At 31.8% G+C, this 15529-nt stretch overlaps 1 protein-coding gene across 1 annotated transcript; it reads left to right on the forward strand.

Moving 5' to 3' along the window:
• Nucleotides 1-1196: 1196 nt before the first annotated feature.
• On the forward strand, nt 1197-5089 carry LOC7455615 (probable carboxylesterase 15). The gene is made up of 2 exons (XM_002309236.4): nt 1197-2006; nt 4500-5089. The coding sequence occupies exons 1-2, from the start codon at nt 1336-1338 to the stop codon at nt 4804-4806; spliced, it is 978 nt and encodes a 325-aa protein (XP_002309272.2). The 5' UTR covers nt 1197-1335; the 3' UTR covers nt 4807-5089.
• Nucleotides 5090-15529: the final 10440 nt, after the last annotated feature.

Here is a 15529-nt window from a genome sequence, read left to right on the forward strand (position 1 = left end):
AATTTGAAATTAATGGGTCAAAGTTGATTTCATTGTATTTTATATAAAAATTATGAAGTTCAAATCTCTTCTTTATATCAAGAGTAGTTTCGTTACGAGGGAGTCTAAGCATGTTGTTGATAGATATTATATTTCTAATTGAAATGATAGGTACGTAAAAGGTTAAAAACTCTTGATTGGATATTTAAAAGATTGAGACAAAAATAATTTGAATTTAATGATGAGTTCTCTTCATCAACTCGAGAAGATTGATGCAAGAGAATTTTTAGAAAAAAAAATATTTTCTTAGTTATTATTATTTTCTATTTAGTTTAGAAAAATATTTTTCTTTGTGGTGTTTTTTTATTTAGTTTAGAAAATCAAATATTGAGATTGATAATTTTTTTTTTCTAGTTTGTTTAGAACTTTTATTACTTTTTGTTTATTTTCAGGCTTCTTAGTTTGTTTAGGTTAGTTTTTGGTTTTATTTAAGGAATTGTAAATCTATTAGTGATGTAAATTATTTTAAAATAAATATTTAGTAATAAAATTATGAATTGAGATCTTTGTACAATCTATTTTTCAAAAACTTTTGTGTTTTTATATTTGTTATCTTTCTTGTGTTGCTTCATTTATATTAAGAAGCTTCATCAAAATAAAGATGCTATCATTAGGTATTTTAAATATAATTTATTGGATATTCTCATAAATGTTGGCTAAGAAGAAAATTATCCTTTATATTTAAACTTCATATAAATCTTTTGCAGTAATACAAACCTCAATTTTATTTTATTTTTTAAATTTCAAATCTTAACTATTAGGCATTGTTTGTGCGGATCAGTCATGCTTTTCAATTTGTTTTTGCTTTAAATTAATTGTTTTAATATTTTTATATTATTTTGATATGTTGATATTAAAAATAAATTTTAAAAAATATAAAATATATTATTTTAATATATTTTCAAATAAATAAATATTTTAAAAAATATTATTTATCATATTATCAAACATTACCTTATCAGAAGAGAAGAAGCATGTTCCCTTCCTCCTCCTCCTCTATGGTTCATATTAAAAAAGGAAAAAAGATAAAAGATAAACCAATGGCTAGGAATGCATATGCAATCATCCACCACCTTCCATAATATCCCCTCCTAAATGACACAATCACCCTTCACATTAAAAAAAAGAAAAAAAGAAAAAAAAACTATCCCTGCCTTCTCCACTCCAATTCACACACCCTTCCTCCTGCCTTTTCCCCTTCCTTTTGCCTATATATACCTCCCATATTTAGCCATTACCTCCATTGCCAACCATCATCTCCCTATAGAGAAAGGAAACCAAATACTTGTAGCAAAAATGGGTTCTCTCCCTCATGTAGTAGAAGATTGCGGTGGTGTTGTCCAACTCTTTAGTGACGGAACCATTTACAGGTCCAAAGATATAGGGTTCCCCATGCCAATCATCAACGACGAGTCCGTCCTCTTCAAAGACTGCCTCTTTGACAAAACGTACAACCTCCACCTCCGTCTCTACAAACCCACTTCAATATCACTATCATCCCCTACAAAGAAGCTTTCCATCATACTTTACCTTCATGGAGGTGGATTTTGTGTAGGCACGCGTGAGTGGCCTAACTGTCACAACTGCTGCCTTAAACTAGCTTCTGGGCTCAATGCACTCGTTGTCGCCCCTGACTATCGTTTGGCCCCAGAACATAGGCTACCGGCGGCCATGGAGGATGGACTTAGTGCCTTGCAGTGGCTACAAGCTCAGGTTTTGAGCGACAAAGGTGATGCATGGGTCAATGGTGGTAAAGTTGACTATGACCAGGTTTTTGTTTTGGGCGACTCATCTGGTGGCAATATTGCACACCACTTAGCGGTTCAGATCGGTGTCGGTTCGACCAGGTTGGCTCCGGTTCGGGTAAGAGGGTATATCCTACTAGCACCATTTTTTGGTGGGGTTGCTAGGACAAAGTCAGAGGAAGGGCCCAGTGAACAGTTGTTGAACTTGGAAATACTGGACCGGTACGTTAACACACTCTAATCAATCTCTCTATCTGTCACAAATGATAATTTTTACATAGATTTTGATACATGTAGACCAGACCAATAAAACTATTTGAATCCGGTCAAACTATATATTATATAATCTAATGCAAACACAATCTCTTGGGCAGTCCTCCATTAGATCATATTCAGCACTAACCTACATACGATGAATCTGTTTGATTTATGGTTATATGCATATATCAGCCAAAGTCATTTCATTATGAATTTGCTTTCAAAAGATGCTGTGCCTTTCAATTCAGTCTGTACATGAAAACAACTCTCTGAGAACCAATGGACACACAAATACCTATCTTTTGGGAAGTGCCTCATTTAGTGGGGATGTTTTGTATTTTTCTCTACTTAGGGCTCCATCTTGAATATCACTCCATAAAAGTGATTGAACGAAACTGGTCAACCTTAATGTGGTATCTAATTGATCGGAAAAGAGAAAGTAGGAAAGAAAGAAAGAAGACAGCAATGGAATCAAATTTGTGGAAAGTAGTGTGATATCAAGGGTCAGAGTCAAAAGATACGGCTTTTTCATTGATCTCCACAAATGACAACCTTGTTTTTGCCTGTCTACTTGTGATATACAGACATAATATCGCTAATTACTTAGACTGCAAGAGTGGTGGATTCTATTAGTAGTGTTGTTCTTTTGAGAGCTTGAAATGATCAAATATCATTCACCCCTTTTATATCCTGCTAATGACTTGGACCACGCCATCATTTTCACCAAGGATTTTGATTGATGGTGCCTGTGTTTGCCCCTTCGTTGATCCGTACAAATGGAGGTGGTGTGCAAATTGATGCTTGGACGTATCTGTCTTGAAAGCAAAAAATGTAAATCACACTCACACCCCCACCACCTCACAGGCTTCGTGCCTGATTGCTCCACATGTCACATTGAGTTATAGAAAAGAGTTGGTGGTGCTAACTATTGTGATCCATTTTTTTTCTTTTTTGGTCTCACTTCCTGTGGTTTTAGTTTCCTCAAATTTATCCTCGATTCCCCTGTACCTTCTACAGAATACTTTGTCCACTTGAGAATTCCATGCAATAAATATTAATGTAAGATACAAATGGGATAAAAACTTAAACAGTTAATAATATCAGCTCGGAAACAAGAAGGAATTTGCAGCACAGTTGCACTGACATGGTGAATATATACTATTCACTACTTGATTGATTTCCTTTCCTGTTTGTTAGTTGCCTTGAATATAAGGACAAGATATTCATGATTGTTTGGTGATAGTTCCTATACAAGATTCAGCAAGGAGTAACCATGCTATATCTGATCCAAAAACTAGGATAATCTAAAGTATTCCATGCAGCAAAAACCAAAAGCTAAGATCAAACGACAAGGTTGGCATGCTTTCTGGATGAGAAACACTAATATATTTAGTACCCACCTCATGTTAAACAGATAGCAGATAGTGGTGTTCAATTCACGTTTGGGACATGTGTGCCCTAGTCCATCAATAAATTATTATAGCTGGCTTGAAAGGGACAACAACACGTCTAGCCTAGATGAATATTGATGGTCAGAGAGATGCTGATTTCTACGTGGGATAGTGGTGGCTGGTATAAGACACACATACAGTACAAGGGAGCCTTTAGGGACAGCTTTATGAAAAAATTCCTCGATCGAAAAAGTTCATGATAGAGCCTTGTCTCTGCTTCGCTGTTATTTGCGTGGAGTCATGGTCATTTCTCTTCTTTTACGTATTTGAATTGGCCAGCAAGAATTTATTAAGTTGTCATGTTCGCAAAGCTCCAATCTTTTTACAGATTAAAATAAACGTGATCAAAGCCACAATTATTGTTTTGTTTTTTTTTTTTTAAAAAAGAAAAACAGTAGAGCTCATGAGATGAGAGGTCAAGCTTAGAGAATTGAATACAACAATTTGGCTTAGATGCTTCTTAATTAGTGGATTCTTGTATTCATGCCATGGTGCCAAAAAGTCTCCACAGCCTCTAATATCAAATTCCACCAACTGATCATGTTTCACTTAAATCATGGCCCCATTAATTAGTTCAATGTCCTGATATATACAGTTCTCCCATTTATGATCAAATTGAATGTTGTGGTAAGTCTCATTTGGTTTTTTGTTTTTTTTTAATTTTTATGTAATTGATGGTTTTTGAAGAGGTGTGCATATCTAAAATTTACATGTATTTATGTCAGCAGAGCTGCCTTTCCAGTGGGGTTCTTTCACATCACATGCTAGCAATGAGATGGTATGATAGTGCCTAAACCAATAACAACATAAATGCCTCCAAATATACCAGATAGTGCCTCCCCCAATATCATCCCATCTCCTTATCCTGAAAAAAAGAGTTGTGCACTATACTTGAAGTTCCTAGCTAACATGCAGCCTGAATGTCTTAGAATAATTAATGAATCCATGTGACTACCTTATTCTTTCTTTTTGTTTTTTTGACTGATTAATCCAAGTTAAATCACAGTTTTTGGAGGCTATCCATGCCTGCTGGGGCAAGTAGAGACCACCCATTGGCGAACCCCTTCGGACCAGGTAGCTTGAATCTTGAGCTGGTGGCTCTTGATCCCATCATGGTGATCGTAGGTGGTTGTGAACTGTTGAGAGATAGAGGTGAGGATTATGCAAGGAGGTTGAAGGAGATGGGAAAGAAAATTGAGTATGTTGAATTTGAGGGAAAGCAGCACGGTTTCTTCACCAATGATCCTTACTCAGAAGCTTCAGAAGAAGTTATTCAAGTCATGAAAAAGTTTGTGATTGAAAACTCTAGTTAAATATTAATCAGCATCTGTCAAGTCCTCATCTACTCATTACTGGCTACCAGCTCCTGGTTACTTTTTTTTTTTTTTTTTTTTTTTTTAGTATAAGGAAATCAATTACATATAATTTCTGGCGTCCTTACTTTTTCTAGTACTTAATTATGTATTAAATTCTAGTATAATAAGTGGGTTTTGTAAATATTATTTTTCTTTTGTTTTTGTTGCTGTGATTTTCGCAAAAAAGAGAATGTGGACTTGCACAGTTTAATAGAGGTTGATGATTCTAATCTTGTAGAAATGCATCATGGGTGCGCTTTTATGACCATAATATTTGATAGCTATATGCATTTCGTTTGATAGTGAAATAACTACGAGCAAAGTTATTAATTAGACCTAGTTGGCTTTTTTAAAGAAAAAATTAGCCACAGCTCGATTGGATCCTGGATTTTATAACTATAATATTTACAAGGTAATAAATGCTTTAATATTATTTTTGGAACTTGTTTAAATTCTCATTATCACCGTTATGATGTTGATCATAATATCATATTGTAAAAAAAACACAACCATAATAATGCATAATATCAAAGAAATACTCTGTTAGCATTTAAATACTGATTCTCTTGGAAAAAATGTATTGATAGATTCATGGACGGTAACTAGTCGTCGAAAAACATATCATCAGTGATTTTTATTATGTTGGTCATTCCGTCAATGATATAATCACCGATGAATTTACAAATAGAAAAAACACGCCAAATAAAAAAAATTACCGGCATCATTCTGTCGATAATTCTATCGTAGATTATGACATATTAATGACATAATAAATAATTGATAATTCCATCGGTGATTGAATGCATATTAGCGATAGAGTTAAATCGTTGGAGATTTACATGTTGAATGCAAAACAAACGGAATGGATCCATCGGTGTGCCTGGTAATTAAACCATGAATCTCTTTGTTCCAGTTCTTTGCACTGACTGCAACCGTCGCATGAAACGATCATTCATCATGTGCTAGATATAAACGTCCAAGATAGTCTCTGAGAAGTGTGGAGGTCAGAAATCCCTCCACTAGGTCATGTCTTCCTAGTCTGGAAGACTTCTTTCTTTTACATATTTCTTTGATTTTTTTTTGCGTCTCAAACCAAAAATCACGTAATCTATATGGCATATATAAATTATCGGTTAAGATAGTGAAAAAAATGAACATTTAAAAAGAAGTATAACATTTTGAATTCAATCTTACCTAATAACATTGTAATTCTCCCACATCTTCCTAGCAACAACGTTGTCAGCCTTGTCCTATTAATTTTTTTTCTTGCCCGTCAATTTTATAAAATAATTAATTCATTAAAACTAAAAATTGACCCAAAAAAAATTATATTTTAAAAACTAACAATCAAGTCCCATGTCAGAACTAATTTCTTTGGATATGGACACGAGTGTTTTTTCATGAATCCTTTTTGTAAAAGATGTATCATAACAACATCTGGATCGAGAAAATTTTTATTTTTATACTTTTTACATGAACATTTAATATCATCTTCACTAATAGTTTTCGGATTAGATAATGTGTAATTAGTAAGACCCTCAACTCCATCACAATAATTCATCTTATGCATCCTTTTAGGTGAAACTCGATATATCCAAGAATGATCATCCATTACTTACATGAATCCTATATATATAGAATAATATTGATGACAACATGTATTAATTAGTAATGTAAACTAAACAAATGATAGGTACCTAACTAATTAGCAATAATTGGTTTAGTTCAAACTTATTCAATCTATTTTAATAGTACCTTTAAATCACTATCAATTTCTCCAAAAATTCAAATTCCTTCAAATTTACTAAAATTTTCAACTTAACAATAAAACTGATTAAATGTGAAACATACCCATTAAATAAGTCATTATTTATTTTATTATAAAACACCTAAATTACAAAAACTGAGTGTTGGAGTGACTGAATTTGTGATGATGAAAGCTTTATTTGTGACAAAATAAGAGGGGCAAGGGTGTTGTGTGTTGTTTTCTACAAAATAAAAGGAAGAATAAGAAGAAGAAAACGGGAAGGGGGAAAGGGGGGCGTTTGTTAGATTATAACTTAAATATTACTGATATGGATTCACCGACAGATATTAGTGACGCATATATTTCATCAGTAATTCCATTTGTAATAATGACATGTTATTTTTTTTCATTCTTTGATTTTCAACTGTAATTCCCTTAGTATTCATTGACAGAAATTCTTTGTCAATTAATACCAGGGGAAATAGCAACGTCATGGTTCATTGGTAAATATCACTGTAATTTACCGACGATATTTTTTCCGTCGATATTCAGTTTGTATTTGATATTTATCTAGTAGTGAAAATCCAATTACAATATTTTGAAAACTATAAATTTAAAGGATTGAACTAGCAATCATGAAGGTATGTTTTATTTTTTTGGTTCAAAACTTAATGTTAATATCTGATTTTTAAATTCATTCGAGAAGGGATGTAGTCTCAATTATTAATATACCTGGTTCAAATATACTTTTATTATCTAAAAAAAAATCTATATTAAAAACTAAAAATCAAACCCATTTCTTTGGAAATGGGCAAAGATAATATTTCCAAATGATAGCCAGGTAGTGAAGTCTGACTCGTAACGAAGCTGGATATAGAGCTTAATGATAATAAAATGGCTGCTTGAGCATTCCATGCGTGCAGCAGCAAAGTTAAACAAATGTACAAGACGATCATTGTTTTCATTATTAATTAATTAATTAATAGCTAAAAAGAACATTTAAAATATTAAACTTATCCACTGCCTTTTTCGAGATTTGATAGCTCCAAAATCGGTTCTATGCACTCGTGACTTGAATCAATTATTGATTTATTGCTGGACCGTCATGTTAGTACATCGCTACTCTAATCAAATAAATATGATTTAAACCTTATCCCTAATTATTAAACAATACTAATTAAGAACCTTGCAGCCATCAACTTTATCTTTTATTTCTTTTTTGTGCTCATTTTTCTTTGAATTGAGTACTATAATTATAACCAACGAGTATATGATTTCGTGGTTATCTCTTTACTTATTTGGGCTACCTGAGATTTAGAGAGCTTGTTTATTGTTGTTGTATCGGTTTTTTTTTAAGTGGTTTTCAGTTAGAAATACGTTAAAATAATATTATTATTTTTATTTTTTAAAAATTTATTTTAGATATTAGCATGTTAAAAAATCTGAATACATAAAAAAAATTAATTTAAAGTAAAAAATTAAAAAAACTTTAATTTTTTTAAAAAATATATACTTTTAAAACGCAAAAACCAACGGGGTCTTAACATGATACTTTGCATTAAAAAAACATAATGTGAAACATATGTTGCTTGTATATATCCATAAAAATAAAATTATTAACATAATCTTCTACACGATCTGCACAATATAATATTGCTCAATCATAACACATTTTTGTGATGATACTAGATTGGAAGGATATATTACCTCACACGTACGCAAATTCTACTTTAGGGCAAAAGCTTTACTATTTGTTTTCTTGTCTCAACTTTAAATCTAATGTCAAATGTTTATTTTATATACTAATTCATTTTAAGATGTTGATTTAATGGTTTTTGAAAATTTGTTTCATTTTTATATTATTTTCTTACATTTAAGTATTCAGACCAGTACTTAAGAAAATAATTATTAAAGCTCTTTTAATATATTAAATTAATGTAAAATATGTGTACTTAAAAATAAAATTAATCGTGGAAAGCTTGTGTAGTGCCACGTATTGGAAAAACTTTCCACGAGATTTTCTTCTTTTTTATTTTTCCGAACAAACTTTCCTTAAGATCCGGTGGGCCCAAAATCGGCCCACCAGTAGGAGGTGGTCGCAGTAGTAATTGGCTACCTAATCATGTGCTGTGATCCTTATCCCCTATTAAACAACAGTTGTACTATACTATATACAATGCCATGTTGATTCTTTTACTGACTGTATGAGAACGAGTGCAAACTGTATTATATAAAAAGATTAATTTTTTTATTAAAAATTAATTTTTTTATTAAAAATTAATTTTTTTAATATATTTTTAATTATTTTAATTTATTTATCTCAAAAATAATTTTTTAAAAATAAAAAAAAATATTATTTTAATACATTTCAACATTAAAAAAAACTTTGAAAACCAACTACAACCATACTTTTAAAAAATAAATATATTCGAGATGATATAACTTTTTTTTTTCAGAGCATATTTACTCTTTATCTTTCAAAATATATTTTTGCTAAAATTTTTTTTTTTAATAAATAAAAAAAATAATTTTTAAAAAACATTTCAGGCAAATAACATTTTGGCTGGACTGCGAAAACGCACGTATAATCCTTCCCTTTACAGCAGCCTCGATCACTCCTTGCATTGTGGCTTTGGTACAAAGACCATTGCAAGCACACAGCAGGTGTTAGCCTTTAAGATAATATAACAGGACACGATTAATTATTTTTTAGATTTTTTTTTACTCTTCTTTATCTTGTTTCTAGTATTTTTATTTTTTTATATATTTTGATTTTTTTTTTAATTTAGAGTTTAGATTGATACTTTATCGAGAGATACTTGAATTTTTTTATTTTAATTTAAAAACTTTGCTTAAAAATATATCTAAATTAAGATACTGGTATTGAAATCTTTGTATAAGTAAGGAGTAATAAAATTTTAAGAACAAAAAATCAACAACAACAAAAAAATTATTTCTTTAAGTATTTTTATTTTTATTATTAATATGCATGCTAAAACTTTAATATTGTACATAATACAAGTTTAAATACATGCTTAGCATGCTAGTACTTTGATTTTTTTATTTTATTTTACGTATTTATAAATTTAAAATTATAAATACCCTCCTAAGTTTTATGGTGACAACAACATTAGTTATCCAATTGGCATTAATCTTTGGGATTAATCATGGGGATTGAAAGTTGAAGGGTACAAAATGGAGGTACGTTGCCTCTCACTCTCATGAAATATCCACATAACTAGCGTATTTTCTTACACCGGAAAAAATAATAATAATAAAAAAAAAGCGTATTTCCTCAAATTGATTCGATTATTGTCGGTATGGGGGATAATGACAAGCACAAAGCTTGAAGAAAAGAGTCAATTAATTCGCTTTCAGGGACAAATATAAATATAAATATAAATATAAATATGTGTGTTTGAAGATGATACGATCACATTTACAAGTAAGTAAATATTATTGTGACCAAATTCAAACCCTAATTATGAGTCCAAGGACGAAAGATGGAAGCACTTGCTCTAATTCTGTTGAGGTACGGCTACCACATTTGCACTATGATAAATCGAAAATATTTCAGATCCCACTGCCTACAATATTCTTATGAGATCATCCATGTCCAGATATTTTCTAATTACATGGACTATGGTGTTTGGACTGTATATATATTAATGCAGTACAAATATTTGATTGAAACCTAAATTCTATTTTTCGACCTCAACTCTCACTCTCGAATCTTAATTTCTGAAACATTATAACAAGAAAATAAAAAAGAATAATTAATCCATGAAAGCCATGTAAAAATAACAATAAAAGGTTTACTTTAAATATTAATTTGTAACTTGTTTTTATCATATATTGCATATATGTAATTGTTAAAAAAAGTGTTTGCAAATATAAGTATAAAATGTCTAATCGCCTTTAAAAAGTATGGCATATTCATATGATTTTTTTCTTAAATATGATTGTAATTATTAATTTTTTAAAGGAGGATTTATTTAAAATTTTAAAAAGTTTTATGACATAGGAGTCCGCACCCACGCACCTGACCTCAAAAAGGAAAGGGTAGGCGCACGCGGGCTTAGATCAGGCTTTTATGCATGCTTACTTTTTTATATTGAGTAGATAACATGTCGTTTGTTTAATGTACAAAAGTAATAGTTCAAAAATTAGTTATGTAGTTTTGACCTTAAAGCTTATTTTTAGCTAATTTTGACTTGAAAACACCTCTAAAACACCCTAAAAATCTAAACCGTCCATTAATTTCAAACCCTACCCTAAAATCACTCAAAAAAATTAAGTTTTCATGAATCTAATCTATTTTTTCCTGGTATGATTGGTGATCGAGCAAGATCATCACTGTTAAACCTCTCTCTAGGTAGAACAAACTAATCAACACCAGAAATAACTTTTTTGTGAGTGAAATATTGTCGGCCCATTTCCTTCCTCTCTCATCTTATATTCTCTCATTTCATTTCTGGCATGAAATGATTGTTTTGATGGCCATTAACTTACAAACGAGCATGATTTGACTCGTTTATGCGCATATCACTCTTATCTGCCTTTTATGCGCATTGCTTGTATGGTTTTAGTAGCGAGAAAGAAGAAAGATTGCTGGCAATTTTTAGAAAGGGGAAAAGTAATGTTAAGATATATGGATGATTAATTAATTTAACATATCATATCATTTTTCTCTTAATTATTAGATTAAATCTCAGATTGGGTAATTAAATCTTAGACAGATAATTCATATCTAGAATAACATGAAATCTTTCTTCTAATCTTCTCGATCTTAAATTCAAATCCAAAATGATAGATAAAGAACAGATTTTGCCTAATCTTTAAAAACCTGAAAATAGTAATAATTTATTACAGAATAATATATATTATATCTTGTTACTTGCGGCTTCCTGTTTTATATGTCCAAAAATTAGAACTCCAAGCTGAATCAGCTCCCTCATGTGTTTCCCTTCACCTGCTTGTTGAATAAAATATATAAAAGTCTCGCCTGAGAGTTCACCATTCTGGCAAGCAACCCGGAGTTCGTCGATGAAAGGTGTGTTTATTCTTACAGTTGATGTTGAGATTTATATATGGAATTCATAAAAAAAAAAAATAGAAAAAATAAGAAAAATTATTCTTATATAGTTGAATTTTATCTATAATTGACCTCAACTATAATCTTAACCACAAAAACAAAAGGCACATAAATCAGTCAACTTAGACAGCTCAGAATCAGTGAATATTGACTCGTATAGCTTCAAACCTTACACAACATTCAACTATATAAGTTGTGGTGGCGGAGAAAAAGGTTCACCGTATGCCCTTTGGCATGCTCCTTGGCTGTGAATCCTTTTGCCAGCTTGATTTGAGAAGGACGTACGCCGCAGTCTTCATGATTGGCACACATGTCATCGTTAATATTCTCACTAGCAGGCTTCACTTCTTGAGATCTATGGGAGATTCGAATCTCCATCGTCAAGGCTGCCCAAACCAAAGTTTTAAAAAACCTGGCCCGCGGAGTCAATCCGGGGACAGAACTGGAATAAGCTTAAGAAAAAATAAAAAAAAGATAAAAAGGTAAAAAAAACAGTCAATTATTTATTTTTTAACAAAAATAACATTATATTGCTTTATAAAAAAAAAAAATAGGTGGATCCAAAATGACTTGGATCTTGGACTTGATTGATCATCAAACTGGATTTAAAAACTATAACCCAAAAACCACATGTTTATTGGATGGCCCATCTATGAGATTGGAGTTGGCTTGACAACTCAAAATAAGCTATTATAAAGTAATAAACTCCCTAGAAAAATCTATCTAAACTAGGTAGTTTGGTTATAAAAAATAACGGATGAAAAATTGCCTTCAATTATCCATGTTGTAACTTTTTTTGGTCTGCCCCCTTATAGACCATCAAGCCTGTCAACTGAGCCCTTTCTGCCAACCTAGTTGTGATTTTGCATATCTTGAACAACCTTCTATTCAAGTCTGAAGTCGTGTTGAACATGTAGTCGATGTTCGCACGCACCCGTTATGCATAGATGTCAAGTTTGTCTCTGTCTACGCATGTTTCCTTTGCCCATGCATGCTGCCGAGATCCCAACAGTATTTTTGTTGATGCACCCTCGCGTCTAGAATTACTATTAAATGAGATCTAAAGATATAATTTATATTATTTCTAAACATAATTCAAAGAGAAAGTCTCACGTTGTAAATTATTATTCAATGATAATTATCGGTTAAAAGCCCAGACATAACCTAAATAATCAACCCTAAGCAATCAGGGGCAAAATAAAAAAGCAATAAATTCAGAAATACTCAAGATTTAAACAAGATTAGAGAAAAAGATAAACAAAGAATCTGTAACTCGTAAAGAGAAACAATTTTAGATGAAAATAGATATTCAAAGTAGATTTTGGTTTCGAAAATGATCTGTGATAAGTTGTCGCCAGAATACGTAAATTAAAATTATAGCTTATAAAGGATTAGTATGTGTTTTGCCTTTCCTGGCTTTGTTGTTAATATTTTGTTTGTTAAATTATTTTTTCCCAAATCCCAATCGTCTTTCGATAAAATAAAGAAGAAGAAGAAATAGACAACAGCAGAAGAATTGGAAAGAGGACAGGCAGCAGGGCTGAGAGAGTTTTATTCATGGTCTTGAAAAGAATTAGCAAAGCACGTAATGCCTGAAAACATGTCCAGACTGTTTGAGGCCCTAGACCCATTTTCCTTTAAATAGGTTATACAAGCCATGGGACATGTCCAATAGCCTTTGTAAGGCCCGCCATTTACTTGATGAGTCCTTCGCCCACTTTCCATGAGTGCTCTCCCAAGGTTCATGCTAGCACACAATGCATCAATGTGTCAAGCAACTAAAACCTAACAAAGGCTAAGGGTTAGTTTATCATAGAAAAGCACGTAATTAAAAACCCCTCCAGCTGAAGTCACAAAAACAACACATGAGAGATGAAATGCTCCAGTAAATAGTAATGTCCACGAGCTCCATGCAGATTTCCCGTGACGGAAAATATTAATTGTGACAAATCCTTCTTCCATTTTATCTTTAGAGCAACTTACAGCAAATATAGTTCAATCTTTAGATGTAGCACATTCTGGGTGTTGCAGACGAGTATCGTCTAGGAAGAGGGGGCGTATATTCTTTGATCCAATGAGCTCCATGGTAGAGAAAAAAAGGGAAGGAGCAGAAGAACCCTCCGCTGAGGAGAAAAGAAGCAGCCACCCTATTTTGACAAGAGGAGACGCTTATCCTGCAGTTCGGATACATTGTAGGCCTGCTGTGTGATTGGATCTCCTATCTTACCAGTTGCGTGGAACAAGTGTCTTCGTGGGCAAAAACAACAGACTTCTCTTTCAAGTGTCCCTTTTGTACTGGAGTTGGCCTTGAGAAAAACAACGCAAGGCAATTTCCCTTGCAGCCTATCAAAGAATGAGAGGGGAAAGCGAGAGAAAGCAATGCGCCAGCATCTGCAGAAAGAGAGAAACGAGAGGAAATCAGCGACAGATAGGTGTTCCAATATCAGTACCATGAGCTCTATATGAAGGTGACAAATACATCTCTGGATTCGGCCTCCTCTATGCAGCTGATCATGAGTAACTTCGCTATTCTTCAATTTTCCATTCCCATGATTCTGCAGCACCACATCAGTTGAAACGGAAGGAGAATCAGTTCCATCCATTGGGAGGTGCATGGATGCTTCAATGACCCAAGAATTCGTAAGCCAAGTGCTACATATTCTCCTGGAAAAAAAAACAAAAAAGCTTGGAGTTTTATCAGAAAGCTAAGAATGAGGCACCACAATGATACTGTATGAATGTATTTATTATATACCCTTCAGACTAGCTGTAAATCCTTTTTAAGTAGGAAATTGAAGTTCAAAAATTCAAATTCAATGAGTAACTACTTATATTTATTAGAAATTAAGAGTTAGGTATACGAAAATAGATATTATAGAGATAAAATAAAATAAAAAATTATTTAAACTAGGTAAGAACATTTTCATTATATACTTTTAATAATAACGAGTTTATTTTTCTCTTTTATTATTTATTTTTTAAGTGAAAACAGATAATAATTAATCATACTTATTCACTGAATATTATAAAATCTTCCAAATAGCAGAATTAAAATCTAACAGTAGCAGTAATATAAAATAAAATCCAAATTCGACAAGAAAAATTGAAGTCAACTATGGAGGGAGTCATTGCCCTCCAATATTGGAGATCCTGCATTGATTCTGAATATTACAGCAGGTCATCTCCATCCTCCAAGATACGGAAAACGTTACTCTCCTCTTAATTCACAATATTTGAAATTTAATATTTTTCTCAATTATCATTGTAAAGTTTTCCAATAAAACTTAAATAAAAGTTATCCCAAAATTATGATTATTATTATTAGTATTATACATTATCATACATGAAGTTAAAACGTGTGATGTTTTTACTGTTCACAAAAACATGGTTCACCATCTCAATTTTATTTTAGATTACAATAGTGAAATTTTTTAAAAATTTCAATTTGATTCTCAAATATTTTTTTTGCATAATTGAGCCATTTTGAAACCAAATTAGAGCTCAATTACATGTTTTTTTTAAGAGAGGGTTAAATTGAAAGAAAGTGAACTAAAGTGAAAAAAATAGGTAACAGGGGTGGTGGATTAAAAATTTCTGTCAAAAATTCATTTGAGTTTTAGCTATTAGATGACCGGTCTCTTGAATGTTACAAAATTTAATATGGTACCAAACTTCTTTTTACTCATTTTCAATCCTTATGTAGTTGGAGGAGAGATAGGTTGTCGGATTCCGGCTTAAAGAGAGAAGGCTACCAAAACAATCGTTTTTTGTTGCAAATGGTTTCATATGATAAGAGGAGTTAAGATTATTTGTTTTTTTTAACCTTGAAAACACCTAAA

The sequence above is a fragment of the Populus trichocarpa genome, chromosome 6 (assembly GCF_000002775.5).
Source record: "Populus trichocarpa isolate Nisqually-1 chromosome 6, P.trichocarpa_v4.1, whole genome shotgun sequence".
Lineage (NCBI taxonomy): Eukaryota > Viridiplantae > Streptophyta > Magnoliopsida > Malpighiales > Salicaceae > Populus > Populus trichocarpa.